Source organism: Hoplias malabaricus, chromosome 14 (assembly GCF_029633855.1).
Source record: "Hoplias malabaricus isolate fHopMal1 chromosome 14, fHopMal1.hap1, whole genome shotgun sequence".
NCBI lineage: Eukaryota > Metazoa > Chordata > Actinopteri > Characiformes > Erythrinidae > Hoplias > Hoplias malabaricus.
The window spans coordinates 40,454,201-40,473,990 of NC_089813.1; the positions used below are offsets into that span (position 1 = coordinate 40,454,201).

At 42.3% G+C, this 19,790-nt stretch overlaps 1 protein-coding gene and 1 pseudogene across 1 annotated transcript; both read right to left on the reverse strand.

Moving 5' to 3' along the window:
• Positions 1 to 260: 260 nt before the first annotated feature.
• LOC136665635 (N-acetyllactosaminide beta-1,3-N-acetylglucosaminyltransferase 3 pseudogene) lies at positions 261 to 4,121 on the reverse strand (annotated as a pseudogene).
• A 5,048-nt stretch (positions 4,122 to 9,169) lies between these two features.
• On the reverse strand, positions 9,170 to 17,699 carry LOC136666426 (N-acetyllactosaminide beta-1,3-N-acetylglucosaminyltransferase 3-like). The gene is made up of 3 exons (XM_066644602.1): positions 17,629 to 17,699; positions 16,578 to 16,606; positions 9,170 to 10,649 (listed from the first exon to the last, which is right to left on the reverse strand). Exons 2-3 carry the CDS (start codon positions 16,588 to 16,590, stop codon positions 9,484 to 9,486), a joined length of 1,179 nt encoding a protein of 392 aa, XP_066500699.1. The 5' UTR covers positions 16,591 to 16,606; positions 17,629 to 17,699; the 3' UTR covers positions 9,170 to 9,483.
• Positions 17,700 to 19,790: the final 2,091 nt, after the last annotated feature.

Below are 19,790 nucleotides of genomic sequence, written 5' to 3' on the forward strand. Positions count from 1 at the left end.
GGTTCATTACCCACATTCAGGCTTTTAATGTTTCTCTACTGATGTTAGAGCTGGTTTTACCTATTACCTCATTGGGCAATATGACCAGCTGGGAATGAAGTCAATTGTCCTCAATGGAATGGGAGATTTAGCAAGTTAACAGACTGTGTTAATAAGTTGTGAAGTTATGAATCAGACATCGCACTGATGCCTAGTGTCTGTGTACAGGACACATTTAGCATTGTGTCACTCATCCAGCAGGGGTCAGTATAATGTCTGCTTCATTGCATCTTAGGTCTCCATTTTAGACCAAACATCTTCCCACATTTCAGATCTGGGCGATGGATTTCATGCCACATGATGTAGATCTGATGGGGCAGGAATCTGTGGACGAGGATGATCTCACGGTAGTAGCAGGGGTCATAAGGGTCTAGGTCTTTTCCAGGGATTATGAGGCCAGAGGCCAGAACTCCGATGTGGGATGTGGGCTTGAGTCCAGCCTTTTCCAGACACAAGCCCATGTAGGCGTCATCGATGGGGAGGATGGGGATGGAGTGGGACATGTTGAAGATTGTCTTGCAGGTGAAGCGAGAGAGAAGGTACCCTCCTCCGCTACAGTACGGAGGGTAAGCATTCCCTTCATAGACCTGGATTGGGACGAAATACTTGCTCCCACTTTCTCGAATGGGTCCCATCCACTGCATGAATTGTCCCACAAATAGATGCTTTTCGGCGCCATCTTTGCCCAGTCCCTGGAGGAAGACCACCATGTTGTCCGTGTTGGCGAAAATGTCGTCATCTCCATTGAGTAAGAATTGAGCATTTGGGCACCACTTGTCCATCCACTGTAGAAAGAGGATCTGCTTCAGAGTGAGGTTGTAGAAGGAGTCGTTGAAGTCCCACTGCAGAATGTCCTGGTATTCCCGGTTCTCCACTTCCAGGAGTTTGTTTAACCTCTGCTTTTCGTAATTTTCGCCAGTGGTTCCGGAAATGAACAATGTCCGGATCCAGACGCCATTCTGTTGTCTCTCTGCCGCCCAAGTCTTCCTCAGAACTTCGCGTCTGTCATAATTGGCCGGAGAGCTTTTGATAACCAGCAACAGGAAGACGTCTGAAGATGCCTCTGGACCACCGCACTTCCTGGGACTATTCAACAACATTGGGAAGTGCCGGCAATGGCGGTGGTACAAGAAATTCTGAACACGAGTCGGCAATTCCGAAAATCCCATCACATTAGAGGCAGATGAATTCCGTATACACTTAGGACCCGTAATCGTTGGTAAATCTGGAGGTGTCGTAGTCTCGATCTCCTGACTTGAGTCTTCAGATTCAGAGACGTTCTCCAGGCTCTTGTCCCCAACGTCCATCTTCCAAATAATCAACAAACACAAAAGGCCAACACACAACAGCACGGCCAACTCCAGCCACCGCCTCCTCCTCCTTTTCCTCAGCACTGGAAGAAGAGAAGAAGTTAGAGAAAGGGTTTTCAATCAAATTAATATATATATATATATATATATATATATATATATATATATATATATATATATATATATATATATATATATTTATTATAATTTGTTTTAAACATGACAAGTTCCATGTGGACGACAATGTGTTTTGTGTTTGAGTCAATGTGTTTACTCTAAGTTCCTCTTAAAAATTCAAGTTGCCTTGTGAAAAAGTGCAGCTGCGAGCAAAGGTAGAAATCAGTAGTGGAAAATATTCCTCCATTTTGGTTTAGCAATTTCACACAGGAGCTAGCAAACCCACTATTAAAACTTCTAAAAACCCCTGAAGAAAAGATAATTATCTTCTAAACCCACCTCCCAAATGTGCACCAAGCCACATCTGGCTTGTGTTGTATTGTTTAAGAGCTGTATTATCTCCTGTTTTGAAACTGCAAAAATAGTGCTTCCTCCATGTTGGCTCAAACAGATTAGGGCAGATAAAATGTGTCATAGTTTACACACAGCCAGAGAGGAAAACAGCACCTCTATTGGTTGGAGATGTGAAATTCAAATGGCTGTTAGGGGTGATTCTCATTTAAAAGCCTTTATATTTCACACACAGAAATTAATGGACAAATAAAACAGTGTGACTGGGGCAAATGCAAATTTGACATTAGAAAAGACCCAGGGCTAAAAATAACACGCACACAGCAAAAGATATATTATTTAATAAGCCTAACTTGGGGCCACTTCAGTAAATATTAACACAGACACCCGTTTACATTAATTCCAACTCTAACAGCAGCGGTAAAAAAAATTAAATGTATATAAATTCCATCCATCCATTATCTGTAACCGCTTATCCAATTTAGGGTCGCGGAGGGTCCAGAGCCTACCTGGAATCATCGGGCGCAAGGAGGGAATACACCCTGGAGGGGATGCCAGTCCTTCACAGGGCAACACAGACACACACACATTCACTCACACACTCACACCTACGAGTCGCCAATCCACCTGCAACGTGTGTTTTTGGACTGTGGGAGGAAACCGGAGCACCCGGAGGAAACCCACACGGACACGGGGAGAACACTATATATAAATTGTCACATTCCAAAGAAAAACAGACATCTCCAAAATAGTCATTTACAGGAGAAACCTTCTTAACTTTTAGTGGAGATCAATGTAATGTTTTCATTCAAATATTTTGGAGTTTTCTGGCTGCCCTAGTGATAGACGAGCCCACCCCGGGGTCCCCAAACTCTACTTCCTCTGTGGAAGACGTGCTGGTGGGATGGAGAAGATCCTCAAAGTATTCCTTCCACCGCCTAATGACGACCCCAGTCAAGGTCAACAACTCCCCACCCCCACCATATACAGTGTTGGTAGAAAACCGTTTTCACCTCCTGAGTCGCCTGACGGTTTGCCAGAATCTTTTTGAAGTCAACTAAAAGTTATTTTCCATATCCTCACCTCCCACACCCGTGTTTTTGCCTCAGTAACAGCCGAAGCCACAATTCGCTGGGCTCTTCGGTACCCGTCAGCTGTGTCTGGAGTCCCTTGAGCCAGCCAGGCTCGATAGGACTCTTTCTTCAGCTTGACAGCCTCCCTCACCATGACGGGGTACTCGCGCCACAACAGGCACAGACAACTTTGCAACCAGAGCTCCAATTAGTCCCCTCAACTATGGAGGTCCGGAACATGGCCCATTCAGGCTCAATGTCGCCAGTCTCCCCCGGGATGCAGTCAAACCTCTGCTGGATGTGGGAGTTGAAGATCTTTCTGACAGGTTCCTCTGTCAAACATTCCCAGCAAACCCTCAGCACACGTTTGGGCCTGCCAGGTCTGTCCGGCATCCTCCCCCGCCGTCTGATCCAACTCACCACTAGGCTTACCACCTCTCCTCACCTGAGTGTCCAGAACATATGGCCACAGGTCAGATGATACAACTATAAAGTCAATCATCAAAATGTGACTTAGGGTATCCTGATGCCAGGTGTACTTATGGAAGCCATTTTGCTTGAACAGGGTGTTCGTGACTAATAAAGAGTGATGGGCACAATAACTGAACACCACTTGGGTTCAGATCAGGAGGCCGTTCCTCCCAATCATGCCCCTCCAGGTCTCACTGTCATTGCACAAGTGAGCATTGAAGTCCCCCAACACAACAATGAAGTCCACAGAATGAGTGCTCTCCAGCACCCCCTCTAGAGTCCCCAAGAAGGCTAGGTATTCTGAACTGCTGTTTGGTGCATAAGCACAAACAACCGTCAGAGCCCTTTCCCCAACCCGAAGGCACAGGGAAATTATCCTCTCGTCCAGTGGGGTAAACCCCAACGTACATGCGCTAGGCCGGGGGGCTTTGAGTAAACCCACTCCTGCCTTACGCCTCTCACCCTGGGCAACTCCAGAGTGAAAGAGCTTCCAGCTCCTCTCAAGGAGGTTGGTTCCAGAGCCCATACTGTGTGTCAAGGTGAGCCCAAATACATCTGGCCGGTACCTCTCAACCTCGTGCACCAGCTCAGGCTCTTTTCCCACCAGAGAGGTTACGTTCCATGTTCCAAAAGCCAGTTTTAGTAACCGAGGATCAGAACACCAAGGTCCCCGCCCTCGGCTCCCACCCGATCCACAATGCACCAGACCAAGGTTACTACCTCTCCCACAGGTGGTGGGCCCATGGGAGAGTGGACCCATGTTGCTCCTTCGGACTAAGCCTTGCGATGCCATGGGTGAAGGTCTGGCTCCAGGCACTCACCGAAATGCCCATGCCCAGGCCTGGCTCTAGGTTGGAGCCCCAGTAACCCTACTCCGGGCAAGGGAAAGATCTGGTCATGGTGGTTGCGTAGCCACAATCTATGACCCTATTAAAGACACAACTAAAGATTCTGCTGATGACACCAAGTCCTTTGAAATGCTTACTGTTCAATTTACTGCTTCAAAAAGGTAGCACTCTTTTATGCTCATCGGTGTATCGTCCTCCAGGCCCTTATCCAAGTTTTCTTTGTAAATTTGCTAATTTTCTCTCAAACATAGTTATCATTTCAGAAAAGGCCTTAATTGTTGGTGATTTCAGTATTCAGTTTGAGAAGGTTCATGATCCACATAAAATTGCATTTGAATCAATTTTGGATGCGCTAGGGTTCACTCAGAATGTTACTGGGCCCACTGATCATGCAAACACACACTGGACCTAGTGTTAACACAGGGCATTGAGATAAAGAATCTATCCAATCTCTCGCTACATGAGACCATATCTGGTCACCATCTAATCATATATGAAGTGACCATGTCATTCATCCACATCCCTCCATTGTAATAATGACTTTATGAGGTTTATTAATGATAAAATTAATTGCATTCAACTTAAAACCCAAAATCAATCCAAAGTCGCATCGGCTCTTGTAGATGAACCCCACCAGCTCTGAAGTGCACATAGACTATTTAAATTCTGTCCCAATGAAAATGACTTGCTTAGTTTAATTAGCTCATCTAAATCATCTTCATGCTTACAGGATCCTATACCAACACAGTTATTTAAACAAATCTTACCTACAGTCATTAGACCATTGCTCACAATAATAAACTCATCCCTCAATATTGGATATGTACCTAACCTCTGAAACTAGCGGTAATCAAACCAATTATTAAAAAAACCCAATCTTGACCCTCTTGAGCTCACAAACTAAAGGCCGATATCAAACCTCCCTTTTATTGCTAAGATTCTAGAAAAAGTCATGTCACAGCAGTTGTGCTCTTACCTAAAAAACAATGCCATTCATGACATTTTTCAGTCTGAATTTAGACCAATTAATAGCACAGAAAAAAGCTCTAACAAGAGTAACTAATGACTTACTCCTTTCACTTGATAAGGGCTATATCTCTGTTCTGGAGCTGCTTGACCATAGTGCAGCGTTAGATAAACACAATACCATCATTAAAAACTTATGGGTAGCCTTTGATTCGACTCTCACATTTGATACCCACATATCCAATACAGTCAAAACTTCCACCTACGCAATATTGCCAAAATTCGGCATATCTTATACTTAAAAGATGCAGGGAAACTAGTGCATGCTTTTATAACTTTTATAACTCTAGACTACTGCAATGCACTCCTGCCAGCGAGCTCGTGCAAAGTATTACACAAGCTTCAGTTCAAAATGCAGCAGTCAGGGTGCTCACTAGAGCAAGAAAATGTGACCATATCACCCCAGTTCTCTCGTCCCTACACTGGCTACCTGTAAAAATTCCCATTGACTATAAAATACTCCTCTTAGCTTGTAAATCTCTAAATGGTTTATGTCCACAGTATCTTACTGAAACTCTCATACCTCATCGCCCATCATGTACACTTCGTTCACAGGATGCCCATCTACTCTTAGTTCCTCACATTAAGAAAAACACTGCAGGAGGAAGAGCCTTTTCTCACAAAGCTCCTCAACTCTGGAATAGCCTCTGGTTACTGTTTGGGGCTCAGACTCAATCTCTCAATCTTTAAATCTAGATCCTAACTTTTCAAACAAGCTTTTGGTTAATCACCTGCTCTCAGACTACTCCTTCTCTACTGGGGTTAGAGCTACCACTGCCCTGTATTAGCCCTTTAACTTTTATCGTTAGCTATTTTTAGTTTGTTTTGTTACTTTTAGTTTGTTAATGTTTCACCTTTACATTACTATTACTCACTATCTCCATCAGTTCACTTTTGCTTCTGTTCTGTTCTCTGTTGTGTCTCCGGTGTCGACCCGAGGAGGATGGTTTTCCCGTATGAGTCTGGGTTCCTCCCAAGGTTTCTTCCTCGTGTGCTGAGGGAGTTTTTCTTGCCACTGTTGCCCTCGGCTCACAGGAGCTCAGACATGGATCTCTGTAAAACTGCTTTGTGATGACTTTCTGCTATATAAATATAAAAGCGCTATATAAATAATATTTGATTGATTGATTGATTAACTGTGATAATTAATATAGAACCCGTGTACACTAGTGGACAGCAGATACCCATAATCCACTGTTTTGTTTAGTAGTTTAGTAAAAACCTTTATGAGATAGCGTCAGAAATCATTCACTACTCTATCCTCCTAAATTTAGTTCCATACAATAGTGCATCATATAGTGAATTGCATAGGGAATAGTGAGCAGACACTATTCACACTGCAGCTAACGGGTGGGTCTTAACTCAGGGTGTGAGGAGGCAGGCTTTGACTTTGTCCGCCTGCTGGGTCTGAGTCTGGAAAGCGTTCTCCAGCGAGGAACAGGAACCGAACAGTGCAGTTTATTTGGTGATAAACAACGGACTTTAACCAATGAAGCAGTAAAACGAGTTCATAAACCCATGCTGTGGTTTTTCTGATGGAAGAAAGCCTCTTGTCTCATGTCTCAGACATTCTCAAAGCAGTGAGGTGTTTATGAAGGTTTTATTTTTCAATAGTTTTCTATGAAAAACGGTTCACAGGAAATGAAGAAATAAACTGCTCTGTGTCTAAATAAAACAGTTTATGCTTCATAGAGTGGGTCGCCCACACAGGGACCACATCAGCCCTGTCTCCTGCAGTGAAACTTATACTTTAATGAGGTGAGCATTATAGATAATCATAATAATAATTATTATAAAATTTATGATAATAATAATAAATAATAATAATAATAATAATAATTATTATTATTATTATTATAGCAGCTGTGCGTATCAGGTATGGGTTCTTGACCAGTTTTGGAACTGAGAGAGGCATAGAGAGAGAGAGAGAGAAAAGAAGTGTGAAGTGTTTTAGAGAAAAGCATAAATGTTTGACTCACGGCATATTTCCATCGTTGGCTGCTGTCACCTAAAACACAAACACACTGGGATTTAACCCCCTTCCCCAGGTCTTACTCCTATATCCACAGAATGGATCATACTCAGCGCTGGTGGTGTGTGTGCATATGTGTGTGTGCATGTGTGTCTGTGTGTGTCTGTGTGTGTTGCCCTGGTGTGAGATTTGTTGAGTGTTTAGTGTCATTGTCTATTTATTCCTTTGTTAGGACACGACGCCTCACTGAACACTTCAAGAAATAAACATTGACCTTCACTCCACTCCGTTTCAAACTCAAATATTTAATGATATTTCATGAGTTTCACTTCAGTGTTTATTTCTCACACAGGCACTTCCTGTAAAACAACTGAATAATTATCACTAAATCCTGAATTAAACATAATTAACACTAATTAACTATATACCTTTTATTATTGGAATTTATTTAATGATTCACAGTGAGCACAGATCATTAATTTACAAACAAATGTAAACCAATAATAAACACAGTTATAAACTATTATTAAACACTAATATTACATTCTTAATAAACTCTGAAATGAACTGTAAATAAACTCAGGAATCTATTGTCATTGATTATAAATAAACACAATGTTATTAAACACACAATAATTCCCCACAGCAAACGGAAAATATTAATTTTAAAATGTTAAAAAACAACGATAGAAACTATTAATAAAAGCAAACACAAACTATTATTTAATTTTAATATAAACCTTAAATAAACACCAATAAAATGTTCAATATCAAAGTCATAACTATTAATTTACCAAAATATCTGTTGTTTATAATGTTTAACAAATATAGCAGATATATTAATAGTTATAAACTAGCAATAACCTATAAGACTTACTAATATGAGCTTAATAATATTTCAGCGATATTGTTATTAACCATTAAAACTTAATGTGATCAAAGAGGACCTTACCTTCACCGCTCCTGACACACTTCACCCTTCACACTCACACACACCCTCTGTCCCTCACACACACACACACAGACACATTAACTTGCATCTTTGTGTTTGAATTGCAGCAACTTTCTGCAGATTGTGTTTGTTTTGAGAGAAACAGCGCCCTCGTCTGTGCAGGAAAAGGGCAGCAATAATTTTTCACGGTTTTTAATAAATTTCTTGATCTGTGTGTTTTCTTTAATGTCGCTTTATTCTCTGTTTTAAGCAGGAGCTATTCATTATTTACACACTGCTCTTTTATATTTTGCTCTGTCATTCAGGGCCACCGTAGAAACACAGATGATAAGTTTACAAACACAGACAGAAACAGGATGTGTTCCTGCCTTGAGCCCAGTGATGAGAGTTAGACCCCGGACACACCACAACCCTGAACAGGACAAGCAGGTGCAGACAATAAATGACTGAATGAATAAATGAATGAACAAACATCCTAAATATACAATTTATTTATTTATTCATGTTATCTTTGAAATTTTGCAACTCCGTAGTTTTTAAAAAATAAGTGGGAAATGAGTAGTAACATCTTCTTACAGAACAGATTCACATCACCATAAGCAGTTTTTAAGGAGTTAAAATGTATCTCACACCATGAGGCTGAACTTTAATGTCTGCACTAATGTTGTGTTGGTGGCGAATACGGCCACAACTGAGTCCCCCTGGATTGTTGTTTGTTGTTGTCTTTCCCACCCTCAATCTTTAAATCCAGAATAAAACTCAAAATTTTGTCTCTTAAGAGAGAATAAAACTAAGCAAGTGGTCAAAGACTTCAGGAGGCACAAAGCAGATTATGCTCTTCTCTGCAAAAATGGAAACTGTGCAGAGAAATTTGCCACTTTTAAATTTCTGGGGACTTACATCCCAGATGATCTTTCCTGGACTTCATACACAGCAGCAGAAGGTAAGGAAGGCCTAGCAGGAACTCCACATTTCAAGAGTGCTCAGAAGGAACAGAGTAGAAGAGAGGCTATTGGTTACATTCTACCACTACACCATCCAGACTGTGATTGCATTTTCCATAAATGTGTGGTACGCTGGTTGCACAGTAGCTGAAAATAAGCAGCTGCAGGAAGTACTAATCAAATGTCCTTTGCCCTACTTTAACAAAAGGTCTGAATGAAACTGTTCCTCCTCCATGGAGTGGGAGATTTAGCAAGTTAATAGACTATGTTCATAAGTTGTGAAGTTATGAAACAGACATTGCACTGATGCCTAGTTTCTGTGTACAGAACACGTTTAGCATTGTGTCACTCATCCAGCAGGGGTCAGTATAACGTCTGCTTCATTGCATCCTAGGCCTCAATTGTAGACCAAGTATCCTCCCGCATTTCAGGTCTAAGCGATGGATTTCATGCCACATGATGTAGATCTGATGAGGCAGGAATCTGTGGACGAGGATGATCTCACGGTAGTAGCAGGGGTCATAAGGGTCTAGGTTTTTTCCATGGATTTTGAGGCCGGCGGTCCGAATTCCGATGTGGGATGTGGGCTTGAGTCCAGCCTTTTCCAAACACATGCCCATGTAGACGTCATCGATGGGGAGGATGAGGATGGAGTGGGACATGTTGAAGATGGTCCGGGACGTGAAGCGAGAGAGAAGGAATCCTCCTCCGCCGCAGTATGGAGGGTACGTATCCCATTCCTGGACCTGGACCGGAACAAAATACTTGCTCCCTCTTTCTCGGATGGGTCCCACCCATTGGATCAAGTGTCCCACAAATAGATGCTTTTCGGCGCCGTCTTTGCCCAGTCCCTGGAGGAAGACCACCATGTTGTCCGTGTTGGCGAAAATGTCGTCATCTCCATTGAGGAAGTAGTGAGCATTTGGGCACCACTTCTCCATCCACTGTAGAAAGAGGATCTGCTTCAGAGTGAGGTTGTAGAAGGAGTCGTTGAAGTCCCACTGCAGAATGTCCTGGTATTCCAGGTTCTCCACTTCCAGGAGTTTGTTTAACCTCTGCTTTTCGTAGCTTTCACCAGTGGTTCCAGAAATGAACAATGTCCGGATCCAGACGCCATTCTGTTGCCTCTCTGCCGCCCAAGTCTTCCTCAGAACTTCGCGTCTGTCATAATTGGCCGGAGAGCTTTTGATCACCAGCAAAAGGAAGACGTCTGAAGATGCCTCTGGACCACTGCACTTCCTGGGATTATTCAACAACATTGGGAAGTGCCGGCAATGGCGGTGGTACAAGAAATCCTGAATGTGAGTTGGCAATTCTGAAAATCCTGTCACATTAGAGGCAGATGAATTCCGTACACATTTAGGACCCATAATCGTTGGTAAAGCTGGAGGTGACCTAGCCTCGATCTCCTGACTTGAGTCTTCAGATTCAGAGACTCTCTCCAGGCTCTTGTCCCCAACGTCCGTCTTCCAAAGAATCAACAAACACAAAAGTCCAACACACAACACCACGGCCAACTCCAGCCACCTCCTCCTCGTCCTCAGCCCTGGAAGAAGAGCAGAAGTTAGAGAAAGACCTCCATGTGCAACATTTGTTACTTGTCAATTGGGTCAAGCCAATCATGAATAAAAATAAGCTATGCCTACATATCTGTCTATCAATATATATATATATATAAAAAAATTAATCTCAAACGTAAAACTTATAATTTTCAAACAAAATATCCAGCTCTGACCTTTGTGCTCCATGGCTTTAGTGCGTGAGCTCTGAGTTCTGCGCGTGCTCTCTGAGTTTTGTGCAGTTTTGGCACAAAACTCTCACGTGGGCGGGACTTCTCAGTGGTGCCTTCCCATTGGCTGATTTTTTTTGTGACAACTCAGTGCCCTGAACGTTGTTCACGACTCTGAGTGCAGGAAGCGTATGTATTCGGCTTTGGGATTCCACTTTTGCAGAATATAACGCATTTACGCACTGAATAGCTCTGATATAATTTCCTCTTTCATAATATTTAAACAGATCTTTATACAGTTCTTTTGCTTGAACTGTATAGTGTTAGAACATTTTGACTTCTTGTTTATAAATATCAGTATTAATAATCATTGTTATTATTAATAATTCATTATGGTTAATAATGATTAATGATTTATTAATTATTCACATTTCCTCTCAATATCCAAAAATGACAGTGGAATTTGCAGAAGTTTGATACAACTTTATTAATTTTGTAGTCATTAAAGGAGCAGGAAGACTCTTGTCTGTGATGTTTCTCTTTTCTCTGAGACCTCCTCCTGTAACAAAATGCACATAAAGCATTTCTTAAAAACAGATTAACTGTGACCTTCAAAATAAAATTTTGGGATTACGGGAAAGGGAAGACCCTCTATGTTAGTACACGATAGGTTTCTGAACAGAAAATAAAGCACTCATAAATAATATTTTACAAATAAACGCTCATTTATTCTGTTTCACCCTGAGTAAACAGACATTGTCGGAGCTTGCAGGTATTTCATAGATTTTAAACAGTAAAGTACAAAGAGAATTCGTGTTTGTGTAAAATTACTCTCAATGTTGAAATATTTCCTGTCTCTCCACTACTGAGCTGCAACAAATGCCTTGGGCACTGAGTTGTCACTCAAAAACTCATTAGCCAATGGGAAGGCACCACTGAGAAGTCCTGCCCATGCGAGAGCTTTGTGCCAAAACTGCTCACAAAACTCAGGGATCAGGCGCACAAAACTCAGAGAGTTCGCGCACAAAACTCAGAGAGCTCGCGCACAAATCTCAGAGAGCACGTGCAGAACTCAGAGCTCACGCACTAAAGCCATGGAGCACAAAGGTCAGAGCTGGATATTTTCTTTGAAAATTATAAGTTTTACGTTTGAGATTAATTTTTTGTGCGATTTTTTTTGGCACAAATCTGATTCCATAAGAACCCAACTCCTAAAATAACTATCCCACACCATATACCCCCCCCCCACACACACACAAACTTTACACTCGGCCCAATGCAGTCAGACAAGTCCTTTCCTCCATGCAACTGTCAAACCCAGACTCGTTCATCAGATCGCCGGACGGAGAAGTGTGATTCGTCACTTCAGAGACTCTCTAGAGTCCAGTGGTGGTGTGCTTTACACCACTGCAACCGACTGCACCAATTAACATAGCTTCAACGAAGCTTTATATTATAACTTACATTTTACACATACAGGTCGGCACGGCGGCGCAGCAGGTAGTGTTGCAGTCACACAGCTCCAGGGACCTGGAGGTTGTGGGTTCGATTCCCGCTCCGGGTGACTGTCTGTGAGGAGTTGGTGTGTTCTCCCTGTGTCTGAGTGGGTTTACTCCAGGTGACTGTCTGTGAGGAGTGTGGTGTGTTCTCCCTGTGTCTGAGTGGGTTTACTCCGGGTGCTCTGGTTTCCTCCCACGGTCCAAAAATACACGTTGGTAGGTGGATTGGTGACTCAAAAAGTGTTCATGAGTGTGTGAGTGAATGTGTGTCTGTATGTCTGTGTTGCCCTGTGAAGAACTGGCGCCCCCTCCAGGGTGTATTCCTGCCTTGCGCCCAATGATTCCAGGTAGGCTCTGGACCCACCGTGACCCTGAACTGGATAAGGGTTACAGATAATGAATGATGAATCAATTTTACACATACTCTACCTTAGGAGTATATTCTGACATTAGAAATCTGTTAAAATGAAGGTTTTAGTGCTCTCTCACTCTCTCTCTCTCTCTCTCTCCCCCCATCTACTGATTGGACTGTGTATGTGTGTGCATTCTCAGCTCAGACTGAGAGCAGTGGAAACCTCTTATGAATTCAAGTAGTAACTTTATTAGCTGCAGCTTCACTATCATTGCTATTTGTTGGTAAAGTGTGGTTCTGATCGGCTCCAGAGAGTGAAAACATCATTCTCTGTGACAATGTTTTGATTTTTCTGTAATTTACACTGTGACTCCGCTGTAAAAAATTAGTTCAGCAATAAGTCATGACAACACCTTTTTGTCATTTACCTGAACCTATCAAATTAAGTTTTGTGATTTCAACTGAATTTTATGAGTTTTCAGGATTCAGCTCTTCAGGTTTTTAAAATTACTCCAATCAAAAGGGAAAATCTGATTTGGTGGAACTTTGGCTGGGCTTTGGTTCACTCAGGAAGAGCTCCCAGCATGCACTGCGGGTCTGGCTTTTTGGGGTTTATTTTGGGGATTTATCTTCATTGTTGAGTGCTGTGAGGGTGGGAGTAATGTACAGGATGTTTGTAGGTTGTTTATTGGTGTTTGGATTTGTCAGGTCTCTGTTTGCAGTGAGAAATGTGTTTTGTCCAAGGCCTCGCCCTCAGAGTGAAACACTGCAGCTTTGTGGAGGCTTCGGCTGATTCTCTTTACGCCACGCGTCCAAACGCTGCCTCTCTCTTGTCCTTATTCTCTGATGGTCTTTCAGACAGTTTTAAAAAAGAGTGTTTACTTTTCTTAACTTAAAGACCTGTGTTAAATGGAAAAACATGCCGTTACATTGAAACAACAAGCAGCTTAAAGTCAGATCAACTCACAGAAAGGGCTTCATTCAAATATTCATTCTCTGGATTTAACTTAACACTTTAATGCAGCCGTAGGTTTTTGAGTTGAAGCTGGTGAAATTTTGTAAAGTGGAGTTAATATGTACCATCAGAGGCCATCTGTCACATGTTTTAAACCAACTGCGCTCTCAAGGTAAGATTTAGGATGGACTTTAGACCCAGTTTACAATCAAACTGTGTTCAGCTGCTACCACTGGCAGCTGGATAATAACAACCCCTCCAACTCACACCAGAGGAACCCCATCGCTCCAGAGAACACAGTTCCACACACCAGAGGAACCCCATCACTCCAGAGAACACAGTTACACAGTTACACACACCAGAGGAACCCCATCTCTCCAGAGAACACAGTTCCACACACCAGAGGAACCCCATCACTCCAGAGAACACAGTTACACAGTTACACACACCAGAGGAACCCCATCTCTCCAGAGAACACAGTTCCACTGTTCCACACACCAGAGGAACCCCATCACTCCAGAGAACACTGTTCCACTGTTCCACACACCAGAGGAACCCCATCGCTCCAGAGAACACAGTTCCACACACCAGAGGAACCCCATCTCTCCAGAGAACACAGTTCCACTGTTCCACACACCAGAGGAATTCCCTCGCTCCAGAGAACACAGTTCCACTGTTCCACACACCAGAGGAACCCCATCGCTCCAGAGAACACAGTTCCACTGTTCCACACACCAGAGGAACCCCATCGCTCCAGAGAACACAGTTCCACTGTTCCACACACCAGAAGAACCCCATCGCTCCAGAGAACACAGTTCCACTGTTCCACACACCAGAGGAACCCCCATCGCTCCAGAGAACACAGTTCCACTGTTCCACACACCAGAGGAACCCCATCTCTCCAGAGAACACAGTTCCACTGTTCCACACACCAGAGGAACTCCATCGCTCCAGAGAACACAGTTCCACTGTTCCACACACCAGAGGAACCCCATCACTCCAGAGAACACAGTTCAACTGCTCCACACACCAGAGGAACTCCATCACTCCAGAGAACACAGTTCCACTGTTCCACACACCAGAGGAACTCCATAACTCCAGAGAACACAGTTCCACTGTTCCACACACCAGAGGAACCCCATCACTCCAGAGAACACAGTTCCACTGTTCCACACACCAGAGGAACCCCATCACTCCAGAGAACACAGTTCAACTGCTCCACACACCAGAGGAACTCCATCACTCCAGAGAACACAGTTCCACTGTTCCACACACCAGAGGAACCCCATCGTTCCAGAGAACACAGTTCCACTGTTCCACACACCAGAGGAACCCCATCGCTCCAGAGAACACAGTTCCACTGTTCCATACACCAGAGGAACCCCATCGCTCCAGAGAACACAGTTCCACTGTTCCACACACCAGAGGAACCCCATCGCTCCAGAAAACACAGTTCCACTGTTCCACACACCAGAGGAACCCCATCACTCCAGAGAACACAGTTCCACTGTTCCACACTCCAGGGATTTTCTATAGTTGATGATTATTTTACTGTGTAAACAGTAAAAAGAATAAAAATAAAGCTATTTGTTAAAGAGTAAATATTTTAAAACATTCTGAACTGCAGGTCCAAGGGTGTTTATGGTTTTGTTTTATTTCAGTAGAGACACAAATCTGAAAATCTAATCATCTCCTGTGTTTAACCTTAAATTCCAAAGAGAAAAACAAGGCACAGGGACCCAGGTCTACGCGGTCTATCTCTGTCTGTGTCTGAAACGTCCTGAATACTGTCTGCGTTGTGTGTGAGTCGAGTGTTTGTGTAAAACCTGTTTTGTGTTCTGATGTTTTCAGTACTATACTTACCCTGCGAACTTTAGCATGCATCTTCACATGTTAAACGGACTCTGACACGGTGCGGACAGCGGGGTGTGAACTCGCGGAGCCGTGGTGTCTTAGTTCTCACTTTAAAGTGGGTCCGGAAGACTGTATCTCAACAGCTCACTGAAGCCCATCGCTGTGTCTGAGACTGCGCTCTATTCACTATTCACTGCACTGTTGTGGGGTTCTGCCATTTTGTTGTAGTGCCCCAGTACATAGCGAACAACTTTCAGCGCACGCAAACAATCCCACAATGCACTGCTATAAGGAGTATGGGGCCCATGTACACCAGTGGATAACAGATAGCCATAATACATAGTGAATTAAATAGAGAATAGTGAACAGGGAGCCATTTCGAACACAGGGAATGTTTTCTGACTGGAACTGGAGGCTGGTCTTATCTCTCAGTGGAAAGGTGGCAGATTTACAATTTTGAAATGTCTACATCCAAACATCAGCTGTTCATTTTTGCAGAGAAACAGGAACCGAACACTGCACTTTGTCTGGTGATCAACAACTGCTTTATTCTAGACTCTAACCAATTAACCAGTAAATGCTTTAATAAACCCATGAGGTGTTTAGTTTCTGATGGAAGAAAGCCTCATGTCTCCGATGTTCTCAAAACAGTGAGGCGTCTATGGAGGTGATTATTTATTGTTTCTACATTATTCACTCTGAGTGAAACACAGAGAGTGACAGAGAGAGAGAGAGAGAGAGAGAGGCAGAGAGAGAGGGAGAGAGAGAATGAGAGAGAGAGAAAGAGAGAGAGAGGCAGAGAGAGAGAGAGAGAGAGAGAGAGAGAAAGAGAGGGAGAGAGAGAGGGGCAGAGAGAGAGAGGGAGAGAGAGAGAATGAGAGAGAGAGAGAGAGAAAGAGAGAGAGACAGAGAGAGAGAGGCAGAGAGAGAGAGAAGGAGAGAGAGAGGCAGAGAGAAAGAGAGGGAGAGAGAGAGGGAGAGAGAGAGAAGGAGAGAGAGAGAAAGAGAGAGAGAGAGAGAGGGAGAGAGAGAGAGAGTGAGAGAGTAAAGAAGTGTGAAGTGTTTTAGAGAAGTGTTTGACTCACGGCAGAGTTCCATCGTCAGCTGCTGTCACCTAAAACACAAACACGCTGGGATTTAACCCCCTCCACAGAATGGATCATTCTCAGCCCTGGTGGTGTGTGTGTGTGTGTGTGTGTGTGTGTGTGTGCGTGTGTGTGTGGCACACTTCACTCAACTGACCTTCACTCAACTCCGCTTCAAACTCAAATATTTAATGATTATTCATGGGATTCACTGCAGTGTTTATTTCTCACACAGTCACTTCCTGTAAAACAACTGAATAATTCTCACTAAATCCTGAATTAAACATAATTAACACTAATTAACTATATACCTTTTATTATTGGAATTTATTTAATGATTCACAGTGAGCACAGATCATTAATTTACAAACAAATATAAACCAATAATAAACACAGTTATAAACTATTATTAAACACTAATATTACATTCTTAATAAACTCTGAAATTAACTGTAAATAAACTCAGGAATCTATTGTCATTGATTATAAATAAACACAATGTTATTAAACACACAAGAATTCCCCACAGCAAACGGAAAATATTAACTTTAAAACGTTCAAAAACAATGATAGAAACTATTAATAAACGCAAACACAAACTATTATTTAATTTTAATATAAACCTTAAATAAACACCAATAAAATGTTCAATATCAAAGTCATAACTATTAATTTACCAAAATATCTGTTGTTTATAATGTTTAACAAATATAACAGATATATTAATAGTTATAAACTAGCAATAACCTATAAGACTTAGTAATATGAGCTTAATAATATTTCAGCGATGTTGTTATTAACATTAATAAAATTATTAATAAAATGAAGTTAATATAAACAATAATTAATAATAAAACAGTACATTTCCACAGTTCCTTCCACACAGTTATTGATGTGAAGAGAGACGTAAAGGGTTAATGAAGGCAGATCTGAGGAGTGGACTGTGTCTGATGTCGGCTGGTCTCTGTTTGAAGCTCTAAGACCGACCGGACCAACACTGACCGCTCGTTATTAACCATTAATACATTACTGAGATCAAAGAGGACCTTACCTTCACCACGAGTTAATCCTGACACACTCCACTCCGTCTTCAACATCTTCACACACATGCGCACACACAATCTATCTCTCTATCTCTCACACAAACCCCACTCCCTCACACACACAAACACACATACTCTCTCTCTCTCTCACACACACACACACACACAGAATATGCACTCAACACACTTAGGTGTGAAAAAAAGTCATAGAATGTAGAAGTCATGCTGTAAACACTGCCCTCACTTATTCACACAATTCCACACACACACACACACTCACATTCACACACACACACACACACACACACATTCTCACACACACACACATTCTCACACACACACATACACACACACACACTCACATTCACACACACACACACACACATTCTCACACACACACACTCACACTCACAAACACACACACACACATTAGCTTGCTTTTTTGTGTTTGTATTCCAGCAATTTTCTGAAGAGAGATTGTGTTTGTTCTGGGAAAAAAACAGCGCCCCCATCTGTGCAGAAAAAAACAGCATTTATATTTTCTCACATTTTTTAAATATTTGTCTTCTTTATCCCTGTGTTTTGTTTTGTTTAACATTGCTTCCTTTTCTTTGTTTTAAGCAGGAGCTATTTATTATTTACACACTGTTCTTTTTTATTTCATTTCATTTTATTTATTTTTTATTTAGTTCTGCCATTCAGGGCCCCCGTAGGAACACAGACAGAAACAAAATGTCACACTTAAAGATGACAGTCATGACTTTAATTTAAAAAGACTTCTTATAAAACTCTGAGTGTGTCTCCTCTCCATGTGCTGCTCTGCAGTCGGTTTGCTCTGGAAACCGCTCTAATGTGTTTACGACGCCCCAGTGTCTGTAAAAAAACAAAGTGTCTGGGTCCGGTGCTAGGCTTTCTCTCTCTCTGCTCACGGCAGAGAAACACCATCTGGAGGTTTTTAGACAACGGAGAGACTCCAAACGCTGAAAAGCACCAACCGAGTTGAGGATGTTGCTCTATTCCTGCTCCATAGGGGGGTAACACTGACTTATTTCTGCTGTTACAGTTACATTACTTAAGGTGGAACTGACTCTAAATTCAGGAGAGCGCTAACTGCATGAAAGTAAACACAGAGCGAAAGTGCTACAAAACTAAACAGCTCGAGTTACACATGAGTTTCTGTGGGAATTCAAACAGTGAATAAACACTTACAGAGGATTTACACTTCAGACACGTAGAAATAACAATCATTTTCCCCCTCTAATACACTGTTCCACCTTAAAAGGCACTTAGGTTCGGAATGTAAACAAACCAGGGAGAACTGTGATTGCCCACAGTCCTAGAGGTTCCCTTTAATTGTGTTTGCTGGATGATATGTAAGAGACTTGAGCAACTACCACCCCTCAGTTCTGCAGAGAAGAGGTAAATAAATGTATTCATGACTGAGTGAGTGTTATGCAAAACAGTGAAGTGCAGTGTTATGTGAGCAGTTTGTTTTGAAAGATGACATAACTGTGCCTATTACTAAAGGAGGAATATATAAATAACAGTGTGTGCTGGAGGAGCGTGTGCATCTGATTTCAGCTCATTGTTTACAGGGTAAATAACGGCCAGTGCCTCAGACGTCTGAATGATCTTTAATTCAGGGTTTTGTGCTTTGACCTAAATGTTACATGACTGTCATTCCACTGCTCTCATAACTGTGCAGAAGTGAGAAATCTGGGCATGCGCAGACGCCGTCCTACAGCAAACCCTAGATACCCCGAGGGCGTTCCAAATCGTTCCCTATACTCCCTACATAGGGCATTACTCGCATAATCCACAAGTCGTGAATCTTTGTTTTGTACAATAAAGTAGATCCCTAGCAACTTAAAACAACGCGTGGACTCAGTACCTACAATGTAACACGACCTTAATTTAACGTTATTAAATTAAATGTGCGCTACGTAGGGGGTGGGGAGCCATTTGGGATTTAGCCCTGGACTCGGTTATTTTCTTTTAAACAATGCCTTATAAGAGTGAAACTCCCCTCAGAGACGTAAATTAAACAAATGCCATGTTCAGAATATCTCCAAATTTCCCCTAAAAGGAAGAAATATGACTAACTTGCTGCTTACTTACTGCATTTACTACTTTTTTTGCTGTTGTCATCATTGCCTAACACGAACGTGCC